Source organism: Atta colombica, unplaced genomic scaffold (genome assembly GCF_001594045.1).
Source record: "Atta colombica isolate Treedump-2 unplaced genomic scaffold, Acol1.0 scaffold82, whole genome shotgun sequence".
NCBI lineage: Eukaryota > Metazoa > Arthropoda > Insecta > Hymenoptera > Formicidae > Atta > Atta colombica.
The window spans coordinates 696,378-709,176 of record NW_017259575.1 but is presented as its reverse complement, the minus strand read 5'-3'; the positions used below and the strand labels follow the sequence as shown (position 1 = coordinate 709,176).

Sequence of the window (12,799 nt, the reverse complement as noted above, 5' to 3'; positions counted from 1 at the left end):
GAGTAAACTGTTTCTGTATATTTATTTTGATCATGGATTATTCGTTGTATGCTCACATGCTGTAAACTTCATTCTATTTTCCTTCATTATATTATGAATATAATGAAGCTTATAGCGTGTAAGCACCAGAACCGAACGCAACCAGAATATACAGCATTGATTCTGGACAAGTTGTTATTCACAAATGTTACAATCTCAAGAAAAGTGTCGAAATGAATAAATATAAAGTGTTTTCATGCGATTGATGATCTTTATGATGAACATTTCAATATATAAATATCGATATACGAAATCGATATTTACGTAGCATAAAAAATAATTACACTTGCAACAACTTTTCAGTACCTATACGGAATTCTTGTAGGGAGAACTTGTGATGTCCAAAATATATCACATAATCATAAATTATAAAATATAACCACTCTTATTTTATATGTAGAACTGATTCAAAAATAAAATAAATTGAAAATATTTGGATATACTACATCTAAAGATATATACAATTTTTGCTTTGAAAAGCAAAGATAAAAGGTGAAATGATTACAAAGTAATATTAATAATAATTTCTCTTCATATAGAAAAGATAATTTATATTTCTTTTTGTTATTTTTTTCGCGCGTTTAATAAAGTATAGCTCAAACGCATCTGCTTTCTCACGTCTCTACATTTTTTAATCGTTTTTGTTGCAGAAAACCGCCACTTCATTCTTTGACAACTTTCAAGCTGCTTATTAAACTTTTACGAGCAAATTATAAAAGTATCAAAGGGAATTTTATTACTCCGAGATGATTCGACCAATGAAGGAATGACAGGTCGGGTAAGCTTATATAGACACGGCGCGGTGCAGCGCCTAATATAATTCTTGCTGCGCAGGCGCGCAGCTTTCTTCTGCGCCGGCTTCCTGCACTAACAAATTCAAATCGACAAAGTCGTTACTTGCGAGAGTTGAAACAGACTTGATCTCCTGTAGCGACTTACTTCTCAAAGGAAGGGACAGAGATTTGTGTCTGCAACGGAAACAAGGGCCTCTCTGCGCGATTGTGACTGACTATGGCGACAAGAAATCGGACCGTTATCACGGTGAGCACGAGATTACAATTTGTAAGCGCGGAAAAATCTTTCCTATTGATAATGGACGGGTATCAACGGTCCAACAGTTGTCCTAACGCCTGACATCTTTAAATGCCCCCTCGCACGCTTAAATGCCACCTCGATTGTGACCTCGAGATTTCAATACCAGTCATCTCTTAATCTCCCAATAATTTTGGATCTTATGAAAATTCCTCAAAGATAATTTTTGTTGAAATAAATCTAGCAGAATAATACGTGAAAGTTTCTCTCTTGTCAATATTATAAAATTTTTACATATATGAAATAGAAGGCGTTTAGACATAATATTAGCGTCATATTAGCATTCGACGACGACATATAAATTGTTTATAACTAAAGATATTACTCATTCAGTACAAAGGGACTATTGGAGATTAAAGATAAGAGATTAAAGACATCCCTATGTTCTGAAGATGTTCCATACAGCATTTTTTTTTCTTGGATGTTCCTGGAATAAAATACGCTTTATGGATAATATCTTTATTTAATTTATAAACATTATGTAAATGTAAGAATTATGTGTAGCTTGAATTTGCACCATTGTCCCATAACTTTATCAGACTGTTCCATGCTGCTTATACATGCTGCTTCATTAATATTTTAATGTATAATATCAAGAGGAAAAATTTCAATAAGAATATATATTGCTTTTTCTATTTAAAAACACAAAACTTATCCAATAAACAATAACATAACTGTAACATAATTTTGTTATAATTTTTCACTGATTTTCCTATTCAACAATATAATTGTATTATATTGTTGAATAGGAAATTATAACTAATAGTATATAACTAATAGTATATAATTATCAAAGTCATTAGACATATCTAGGTAGAATATCATATTCTTTTAAATTTTATCTTTAAAATTTTGTTTTGTACATGTGATTGTTTCAGAACCATGTAAACCAGGAAAATATCAAAAGTATAAAACCTTCGGTGGTTGTTGTACCATCGAAAGGAAAAAGAGCTGTACTAGGTGAAATAAGTAATAGAGTTAACACGTTGAGAGGTGTTGAGCCCATTGATAGGGTTAGTTTATTACAAAGAAAGAAAGTGCCAGTATCGAAGCGGCAAGCTGTGAAGCCAAATATAAATCCACCTGAAAAGCCACCAGTGCAAATCGTAAAACCAATTGTAAAAACAACATCATCTTCCAATGTAAATAATGCTTGCAACATAGTCAATGTACCAGCTGCTCTTGTTAGTCAAAAGAGAGAAGAGAGGAATTCGTTTTCAACGGATTTATTAAAATTTGAAGATATTGACGAGCAAGACAAGAATAATCCTATTCTAGTTTCTCTCTATACTAATGACATACATGAATATTTAAGGACGTTAGAAATCAAATTTACTATTAAAAAGGGATATCTAGCGGGCCAGGAAATCACCTCTAAGATGAGATGCGTATTGGTAGATTGGTTGGTAGAAGTACATCAACAATTTCGATTGATGCAAGAGACGCTGTATCTCACCATTGCAATTATCGATCGTTTCTTACAAGTAAGATAAATAATATGTCATAATAAAAGTAAATATCTTTTACAAAGAAATTATATGCATACATTTAAATGATTATATGTATATTTTGTTCTTCTAGTTGTTTCGATCTATAGATAGGAAGAGATTACAGCTGGTAGGTGTAACAGCTATGTTTATCGCTAGCAAGTATGAAGAAATGTATTCGCCAGATATAAGTGATTTTGTATATATCACAGACAAAGCATATTCAAAGATGGATATATTGGATATGGAAATGCTTATTGTGAGAACTTTGGACTATTCGTTCGGGCGACCATTACCGCTGCATTTTCTTCGAAGATATAGCAAAGCTGGAAAGGTATGATATATATATATAAATATACGAAAATTTTTATCTTTATTGTCTCGTTTATATTATTTATAACTAACACTGTAATTTTATAAATAAAGTCTAAATGATTTTTAAGGCGCTCCCTGTACATCACACGATGGCTAAATATTTTCTCGAGGAAAGCTTGGTTTATTATGAAATGTGTCATTATCCACCTAGTCTCATCGCTGCAGCAGCGATATACCTAGCATTTTTGTAAGTAATTAAATCATCTTATGCTATACATTTCTCTAACATCTTTGATTAATGTTTGTTCATTAGAATTATCGGTAATGATGAAGAAGACGAAGGCAAGGTTATTTGGTCAGATACTCTTGCATACTATAGTACTTACTCCAAGGACGATGTGTTACCTGCAGTATATGATATAGCTGCCATAATAACTAATGCAGAAAACAGTAAATATCAAGCTGTAAGGAAGAAGTACGTTCATGTGAAACACATGAAAATTAGTATTCGACCAGAACTTAAGTCGCCAATTATGCTTTCCATTGCAGGAAAAAGCAATAAGTCATAAATTTGTAATAAAACAATAGAATTTGTGAACTCGCTATTTCGAGATATTTTCAATAAGATGTTTGTTACATTAAACGTATCGATGAATATGACTATGGACATTATAGTTCATGGAACATCGAAAAATAAGTTAAGGTAAATAGAGGATAAAGTAAAGCTTTATCACAAAGTGATGAATGTATGCGTTAAACATTTCATGTACAAGTTTCTTATTGAAAAATCTATTCTGATTTAGTCACGTACGAAAACAAAAAGACGTATTTAGAGTTTTATATACAAATGTTTGTTACTATAAGTAAAAATTTAGTCGGGTAATACTGATGGACTTTATTTTGGACTGCCGTAGTAAAACTAATTATAGCGGAAAACATAAAACGCATCTTTTATAATGAAATATTAAATAAAGCTTTTAGTTTTTATTCCTAGCTGATTATAATAATATTTTAATTTTGATATAAGTCCTACAAAGATACTTTTGATGTCATCATATGAAAATATGTGAGTATTCTAAGACATATTTCATTTTTTTCTTATACTTTTATATCCATATTTTCTCAAATGTCTATCTTAAATAGTATAAGAGTTTATCGTTAAGTCTTTCGATTGTTAATTTTGGAATATAAATTGGATACAATTTGTGTACGAAAGTGAGGCGTAATCATTTTTGAAGATACCATATATCACTTAGGAAATTTTTATCAATATAGTGATAAAAAAATGTTCTTTGATTTTACATTTTATATTACTATATCCTATAATATGTATATAAAATAATTAGTATATAGGTATTTGCGCATGCCTGAAGCAACATAAAATTTTATATTGTTAAGCAATCCAAATTTTAATGCTCCCAAATTTAGATGTTTAATATATACATGACTCTACTTTAAGATCGAATACAAGTGGCTATTTAGGCCTTATTAGTTGCAAATTTAATTATAATAATAATATAGATTAAATTACTAACTCTATATACACATACCTTTGTAAATAAAAGGCTAAATTACTATAATTTATCTGTAATGCATTAATTTCTTATATTTATTATGTAATAGTAAAATTTTTTTCTCACATTCATACATTAATGCAACATTTAAAAAATATTAATTTATTTTTGAAAAGTTTTTAAAAAATGTTTAGCACGCGTGGTGGTTTATCAGCCTCAGGTGGAAACATTATATAGCGTTCTAAAAAAGTATTAAAGGTCAAATGAATGCTCAATCTATTAAGAATTGAAATCTATTGTATTTTGTGAGTACTTACCCATTAATTTAATGGGTGCAATAATTTCTTGAAGTTGTGCTTGTGTATGAATTGCACTTTTTTCCTACAAATAAATCAAAAAATGTAAAATGTAATATTTGGAAATCCTTGGAATATTTTTTATTTGTATTAATTACTTACTATATCAGCTAAACTTGTAGGAGCTGATCTGTCCCAAATTTCAGATTTACTATTTTCCACTAATTCAAAGAACTCCTTTTCCTCTGCTAAGATTTTTACTGCACTTTCATCAAATTCGAATCGTATTAGCACTTGCACCAATTGATACCATTCGTCTGATGAAACATTATTTTTATTATAATTAAAATATATATATTAAAAATAAATAGCATGCATATATTATTTATTTTTTATATATTTGAAAAATAAAATTATTTTAATTATATTTAATTAAAGAGCTTCTCTGGGAATTTTATTTATATATAATAATGTAATAATACAAATTTATATTACTTCTATAAACAAACCTCTATCTTTGTATGCATTACTAATAATTTGATAAAGGGCATGTATTAAACCTAAATCTTCAAACATACTGCCGTGCTTTAAATTTAAAAGTTTTCTTGCTTGTTTTCTACGGTTCTTACTTGATCGATAGCTTTTGCTGAAAAACACATTTTTTATTTTATTAATATGTACACGCACGCGCGCGCGCACACTATACACACACACACACACACACATACACACAAAGCGTATAGTGTATACTACAAATACCTAGAAGATATTGACAATTGCGATATTCGACTTGAAACAGAATCTGCAATACTGATTGTGTCACTAATAGAATCTGGAATTTCTTTATTATATTCTGGTTCATCATTATAAATCTTTTCACATAATAATTGTGCTTGTTTTGCTTTCATTTCTGTTCTTACTACAGCAAGGCGTGATTTATGATTTAGAAAATCGGTCTTCATTTTATTCAATTGTGAAATCACGTGTTCTGCGTGTTCCTTCACTCCAGGTTTAATATGTGTTTCTATAAAAAAAAAGAATTTAGACAGAGTAATTTGATTTTGACTTATAGTTTTAATACATTATAAATATAATTATTTATAATTGATAGTATGCCACACATTACTTTTCGAAATTTAAATATATTATAAATAATCAATACTTATATAGTATATTTAAATATATTTAGCCATTTTCTAACCATTCAAATCTAAACGTTGAATATCAATCGTTATCCGTATTGCATGTTTCCAGATTCTTCCTTCACATAATACTGCAACTGCTTCTTCGATGTCATTTAAATATTCCTTTAATATTACAGCTGCGTGTTCATATTTACGCCCTGCTTTCAAATGTTCAACTAGTATCTTATAACGTTCATGTAAATCTACTGGGCTGAAGAAATTAATTTTTATATAGTTTAAGATAATATATAATACGATTAATTCTAATGAAAGAATGATATACTTTCATGCATGTACATAAAAAATTTTTTTTACCTTAATTTCATTTCTTTTAATATGGCGATTACGTCCTCCCAATTATCACTTGACATACTAAAGGTTTCTAAAGCTTTATCAAGATTGCCACTTCTATAAAACATCATACCAGCTTCGAAATATTTCCGTTCATTTGATAAATATTCTCCATAAATTGCAGCTACTTTTTTATGCTGTATAGTATTTTTCTCAAACAATTTCATTGCCGTCTTATACAATTTTTGATTATGTATGAAATCTAAACATTCTTCAAACTTGGCTGGCTCTTTAGATAAAAACTCTAATGCTGATTCATAACGTTTAAGATATACATTAATAGAATACTTCATGTAATTTGTGTTTAATTTTTTTAAATTGTTCAGGAATGGAACATATTCTTTGGGGTCTTTCGATGATTTAGACGCTATAAACATTGCAAGTTCAAAATCATACATGCCTAATGCAGTATCATATAATACATCAATATTTACAAAATGCAGTAAATACTTAAGTGCTTCGTAGGCAGATACGGAAGATTTGTGTAGCGTTAATTTTTGTGATTCCTCCAACATTTTTACTTGCTTTATTTTACTAAGTGCATTTTCCAAACCCTGTCTTTGTTGATTTTTTACCAAACTTATCAATATTGGTTGTATTAAATTATCTGCATCATGATGTTTCTCCATAACATCTCTTAATAATTTACAGATTTTATCTACCTTATTAATTATTTCGTTATCATTAGTTTCGTTACTTTTAATGTCAGATTTGACAGTATGATCTACATAACAATTCGCGTACATCGTACTGATGACATTTTCATCTTGTAATTCTGACAAAAACAGATTCAACCAATTCAGTTTTTTATGTTGTATAATATCTTCCACGAATTTTTTTACGTTATCTATAAATAATTGTGGATTGTGATCGTATATTAAGTTTAAGTTTATACGTTGTTTAGTCATGATATCGAGTGCCGTCAAATAATTACAGTTATCGAGATAAAATTTTAATATATGCAATGATAATGCCCTTGGCTGTATACATTCTAGATTTCCTCTAGGCATTTGCAAAATTACTTTCGAATCTTGTAATATCGCTGTTATTATACGAGAATCCTTTTCGAGTCGTCTTATATATATATCTGTAACAATATACTTAAAGTTAGAAAAGTAATGATATACACAAAATAAAAGAGATTACAAAATATGTATTCACCTGTAAGTGACATCTTGTCCATAGTATTTAACCAAGGTTTAACGGTTAAATCATATACACTTAGCTGCTTTAAACCAACTTCGTTCAACGGAACACAAACCAATGTATGTTGCAATGTTGTGAGAATCACAAAATCAGAATGTACATAAAAACTTGTAATATTCTTAGCAGTTTCCTTTCCGTTAATAAAAAAACTATTTTCTAAAGATAGGGCAAGAATAACATCGTCCGAATTAATTTTTACAATTTCAATTTGAGCGCATAATTTATTCAACGTTATATTTGTTTGTTCAAATTTTCCATCCTGTGTGTATTTAAATATTTGTTCCTTTGCTTTTATGTAAGCTGTATTTGCATCGGAAGAAGAAATTATATGTTCTATTGGATAATTCAAAACATGAATTTTCCTGTAAAAAAAATTTAAGTTAAGACAAATAATATTTTACAAATTTTATAAAACTAGTATGATATTTTATATCTGGAAAACCACATACTGTATTGTCAGAGAATTCTTTGAAGAACTTTCTTTATCTAAAGATAAAACACACAAAAGATTATGATTATTTGTAACTGTACAAAACAATATAATGTCTTTTGTAAACCATAAGAAATTATTCGTATAATAATGTAGATCTTTAATTTTTAATACATCATATTCGATATCGTGTAATGTGCCAAAATCAATACTATATGAATTGATAACTTCATATGTCAGTGTAGACGATTCCTATAACATATAATGAATTACATAATGCAATGATAAATAAATTCTATATACATCATTATTTTTTTGTTAAAACAAATTACCTTTATCTGCTTGAAAAACGTCAACTTATTATTACATGAAACAGTACAGAATTCATTACTGTTTATTAAAGATGACTTGTCATTAATTTCTGGTGCAAAAACAATTGCATTTTGTGATTCGGAAGTATGCAAATATTGGTGCGCCATTGGCGGTGGAATTATTCCATCTTTAAAACCAGTAACTAAAATATTGTTTCCATCAATAACACCAATCACAACTTTATCATCCACAGTCTTGCCCCTGCTATGATTCACACACCAATTAAATAAACAGAAAGTAAGTTCTTTTGTTGTTAAATAAATCAATTCCTTTTCATCAAATTGATTTATTCTATCACTCCATGTTACATATAGCAATGGATTCTTTTCAGTAAAGACAAGAGTTTGTTTAAGATACCAGTGACCATTATTTTCAGTCCACAACTGTATCAACGTAATATTCGTTTTTGATTGATAACAAACAACAGCCAAAATATCTGAACATGGTGACCAAAGCAGCTCTCTTACCTATAAAATATCTGTTTAATGAAATTTTTTTTGCAAGGTATCTTAAAAAAATCATATATTTAATATACCTTTGCTTCTTGTGGCTTAAAAGGAAGCAATAAATCCGAGTATTTAAGGCCATTTTTTTCAAAAAATGCAATAACATATTTCTCGCCTAATATTTGGGGTATAGCAATTGGACGTTCCATTGGACCCCAAGCTATACATTCTTCCAATCCATTAATTTGTTCACTAGTGTAGCATAACATACCCTCTCTGTTGAATATTTTAAATCTTCGAATTTTTGTTTCCTTGTGTAGAAAACTAATAGCGAAAAAAGTACCATCGTCGCGCCAAGTGATTCGAATACGACCATCATCAAGCTCATTTGGAATCAAGTGTATCGGTTTAGCTTGAGCCGCTGATTTACCCACTGAACCATGAAATTGAGTTTCTTTTCTACCCCAACCAACAGTAACAAATTCATTCTGCCCAAATTCTTCTGAATATAAATCCATCTATAAAGTTATAATTTAGTTTAACATATATATATATATAAATTAATTTATTACATTTACCATATTTATTAATAGTAAAAAATTATACTAATCATAAATATAAGAAGGAAGGTAGAATTTAACACTTTACCTTTTATCTATGGCACAAAGAGATATTAAAAAGAATGAGAAAAAAAATTTAATATACTATTATGAATGATAATAAGAAGTAGAATATTAGAGTAGAAGGAGAAAATGGAAGGAATCCAAAATAGACATATGAGATGAATAATAGATTGGAAGATACTAGGATATTTGTCCTGTATTCTTTAATATGTATTCCTATATTCTGCAACTTGAATGAATACATAATGATAGCATAATAAGTTATTACAGAATACAAGTCAGATTAGGAAGAAAATCAGAGACAAGCTAAGTGATAGGACAGATACAAGAGAATGGAGATTCAGAAAAAGATCAGAAAAGGAGAAAGGCAGATTTGGCAAGAATGGATTGGAGAGAGATGAGGGAAAAATTAAAGATAGATAAGCAACTACAAATATTTCTTATAAAAATTACAAATGTAATGAAATCCACATAGAATTATTTGTCTAAAATCCACATAGAACAGCCTGTCTCCAAAAGATCAGAACTTTACTCAAAACTATAGGGACATCAAAAAGATAAATGGAAGATAAACATATGATAATAAAATAAAAGTGACAAATAAAGCCCGATAAAAGTTTTTGAAATCAAATAATTACCTCTGACATTACTTGAAAGTTTAATACCATAGTGATTACAACTCCTGTGGTTGTTACAGCAGCAATGATTTCATGATCCGGACTAAATTTCATACATTGTAAATTGATGTCAGACAGTATTATATCATAATCAATATGAGTTTCATCCATCATGACGATTTTAGCAAGACAACCTGATTCATAGGCACAATATAATTCCTGCAGGGCAACGCAATAATCCATTGCAACTATTTTGGATAAAGAATATTCAGGATTGTTTACATTAATAAATTTTCTTTCGCTTGATATCAAGGAGAGATGTTCGTCCAATAGCACATATATGTCGTTGAAACTTGGATTGATAGCACATTGTACGCGTTTCAAGATTTCTTGATTAGTTTTTATGTTTTTCATAAATTTGAGATTTCTACTGTTTACTTGACGAATCGTTAGGTTTCTCATGTTTCTTATCAATAGTGTAACAAATTTATTTTAATGTCTTCACTTTTTGTTCTCTTATTATGGCTTCCCGATGTGATTTCGATACAATCTGACATTAACGAAAAGACATTAACAAGAAGACATTAACGAAAAGAATGTGTGAGATAGTTAAACATTTTATGTTAATACGAATATTTTTGTTAGAAGTGTTCATAAAAGGCAATTAGCTTCATCACATGTTATGAAAAAGGTTATGTCGTTATGTCGCTATAGCATATAAAGGTGCATTTTCACGAGCTATTCATTTCAGCGACAAAACAAATCACGTGTCAACTTTTGTCGCAAAACTATTAGGCTAGGTTTTCATTTGATGCTACGACGCTCATTTTCATCAAAATAGATCAAGTGATCAAAATTGATATTCGTGCAGCATGAAAAGACATCTTCATTGAACAAGCTCAATAAGTTCTTGTTTGATCTATATTTTTAGATCTAATGGAATATGCCAATCAGAGGCAAGAGTTTAGAGGCCATTCCACACAAATTTGCACAGTCGCATAAACATATGCATAAAGAAAATCATCCAATCGTATTTTACGTTTGTCTTTATGACAAAAATATGATTGGGTAATTTTTTTTATGTATATAGTTATGCGGCTATTTAAGTTGTGTGGAATGGCCCTCTTTCATTTGATTGATCTACTATTTCAAAATTTAATGGAATATGCTAATTAGATGAATGCATCCAATCGACGAGCTGTAGAATGAAAAACTCATAAAATCATTAAAATACCACAAATTCGCATTCACACGAAAACGGCCATTTCGAATATATATTACGTGCTTTATTTGGGAAAATGAAGTCAAATAAATCAATATTTTTAATTGTAATTAGTTTATTTATGAACAAAAGAATATGTACTCAATTCATATGAATAATAGAAATTAAAGAACCCAGAAATATATTTTTAATTATATGAATATGAATGTTCAATTTATGTGTTCTTTAATCTAATATAGATTTATTTGTCGTAGAAGTTTTGCGCATATAAGTTCATGAAAGATATGTGTAAGTACAGTTCAGAACCGTTCAAGAATTCGAAAGTACACATCACATGTGTTAGGTTAGGTTAGATTAGCTGTATCCAATTGACCCAATGTAAATCCTGGTGTACTTAAGATGTGTACTATGTACACTTTGGCCATTTTTACGCACAATTACGATACTTTATAATCTAGTGACTTTAAACACTCACTGCTCAGTTTGCCATCTATGTAACTCTATGTACTCTTGGAAAAGGCACCGTCTCGCGACGCGCGCTCTCATCACACTCTAGCCTCTCGTAATTTCATGGTTTCGTAGTTCGTTCGTTCGGGGACTCTTCGAGATAACGGACAAATAAAGGATATCGACGAGGAGTGTATCACGTACTGAACGACGATTTGACTCGTGCGCGCAAATAGATAACAAGTATCTACGAGTGAGAGACAAACGGACAAACGGATCAACGAACGGAAGAACGAGAGAGAGCAAGCAGCGCCATCAAGTAGCGTGATAAAATGAATCGCGAGAGGCGACTGTGAGGGGTCTACCGATCAAGTTCATAATCCAGAGCCGACCAACCACCAGCCGTCTACAATATCACGTTCACGCACGGGTGGAAATTAAATTAGTGGCTACAATCGGAGTATTCCGAACGGGCCACGCACCCGTGGATCACCGGCCGGTTGGGGTCTCAACCCCCTTCTCTTCCCCCCTTCTCTACCTTCCCCGGAAAGTCGGCTGCGAGATTGACGACAGCCGACGGCGGCGGTGGCGGCCGCGGCAGGATTAACCAGAAGAACGAGTGTTAACGACGAAATCGAGGTTTCTAGGAGAATATAGGGCGCCGAGAGAGAGAGAGAGGCGGTTGCGAGGAAAAAAACTGCCAGAGGACTCGCGTGAGTTTCTTACGTAGGAAATATCGTACGTATTTAAGTGCGATTTGCGAATGGTAGATACATCAGCCTGTATCAGCCACCGCTAATATACGCAGCTATACGTTATATGTCCGTTGGGGCGCCGACAATGACCAGCCGGAACAACCGAATTTACCGAATGGATCGCCGCGCGACGTCACACTCGCACCCTTTGTTTATGCAATCGGATGCGCGCGATTCATGTGCTCCTCAGTCCTGTCTCTCTTTCTCTCTCGCTCGCGCGAAAAATAGTCCTCGGATTTTGCCCCAATTTGCTCCCCACCCCCCAAATTTATCGCGCGTTCGTTTATATTCCATGACGACCGTAACTATTCCGTGACGTCCCCGAGAGGATTTTATGTTCTCGCGGTCTCCATGAAGTCTCGTCCTCGACACTTTGTGTAATGAATACCATGGACCTGCGCGA

General features: G+C 31.2%; 4 protein-coding genes across 5 annotated transcripts in view; 2 read left to right on the top strand and 2 right to left on the bottom strand.

Moving 5' to 3' along the window:
* LOC108692776 (Down syndrome critical region protein 3 homolog) overlaps positions 1 to 408 on the bottom strand; it is a 2,186-nt gene extending 1,778 nt beyond the window's left edge. Inside the window, exon 1 of the mRNA XM_018201207.1 lies at positions 346 to 408. The gene's annotated coding sequence lies outside the window, so the exon portion shown is untranslated. The remainder of the gene's footprint in view (positions 1 to 345) is intronic.
* The window catches only part of LOC108692777, an 8,414-nt gene extending 4,912 nt beyond the window's left edge, over positions 1 to 3,502 (top strand). The window contains exons 8-11 of the mRNA XM_018201208.1: positions 2,010 to 2,615; positions 2,713 to 2,952; positions 3,062 to 3,180; positions 3,247 to 3,502. Of these exons, the coding sequence (XP_018056697.1) occupies positions 2,010 to 2,615; positions 2,713 to 2,952; positions 3,062 to 3,180; positions 3,247 to 3,502 (1,221 nt within the window). The remainder of the gene's footprint in view (positions 1 to 2,009; positions 2,616 to 2,712; positions 2,953 to 3,061; positions 3,181 to 3,246) is intronic.
* Positions 3,503 to 4,626: 1,124 nt separating this feature from the next.
* LOC108692809 (putative elongator complex protein 1) lies at positions 4,627 to 11,722 on the bottom strand. The gene is made up of 13 exons (XM_018201301.1): positions 11,670 to 11,722; positions 9,994 to 10,522; positions 8,822 to 9,250; positions 8,247 to 8,753; positions 7,934 to 8,166; positions 7,440 to 7,846; positions 6,243 to 7,365; positions 5,945 to 6,138; positions 5,503 to 5,767; positions 5,253 to 5,389; positions 4,906 to 5,060; positions 4,765 to 4,828; positions 4,627 to 4,688 (listed from the first exon to the last, which is right to left on the bottom strand). The coding sequence occupies exons 2-13, from the start codon at positions 10,432 to 10,434 to the stop codon at positions 4,627 to 4,629; spliced, it is 4,017 nt and encodes a 1,338-aa protein (XP_018056790.1). The 5' UTR covers positions 10,435 to 10,522; positions 11,670 to 11,722.
* A 17-nt stretch (positions 11,723 to 11,739) lies between these two features.
* Positions 11,740 to 12,799, top strand: part of LOC108692810 (ubiquitin-conjugating enzyme E2 N) — a 3,280-nt gene continuing 2,220 nt past the window's right edge. Inside the window, exon 1 of one of the 2 annotated variants that reach the window (XM_018201303.1) lies at positions 11,740 to 12,280. The gene's annotated coding sequence lies outside the window, so the exon portion shown is untranslated. Of the gene's footprint in view, positions 12,355 to 12,799 lie in introns of both variants that reach the window. The other variant, XM_018201302.1, reaches the window with a different exon arrangement.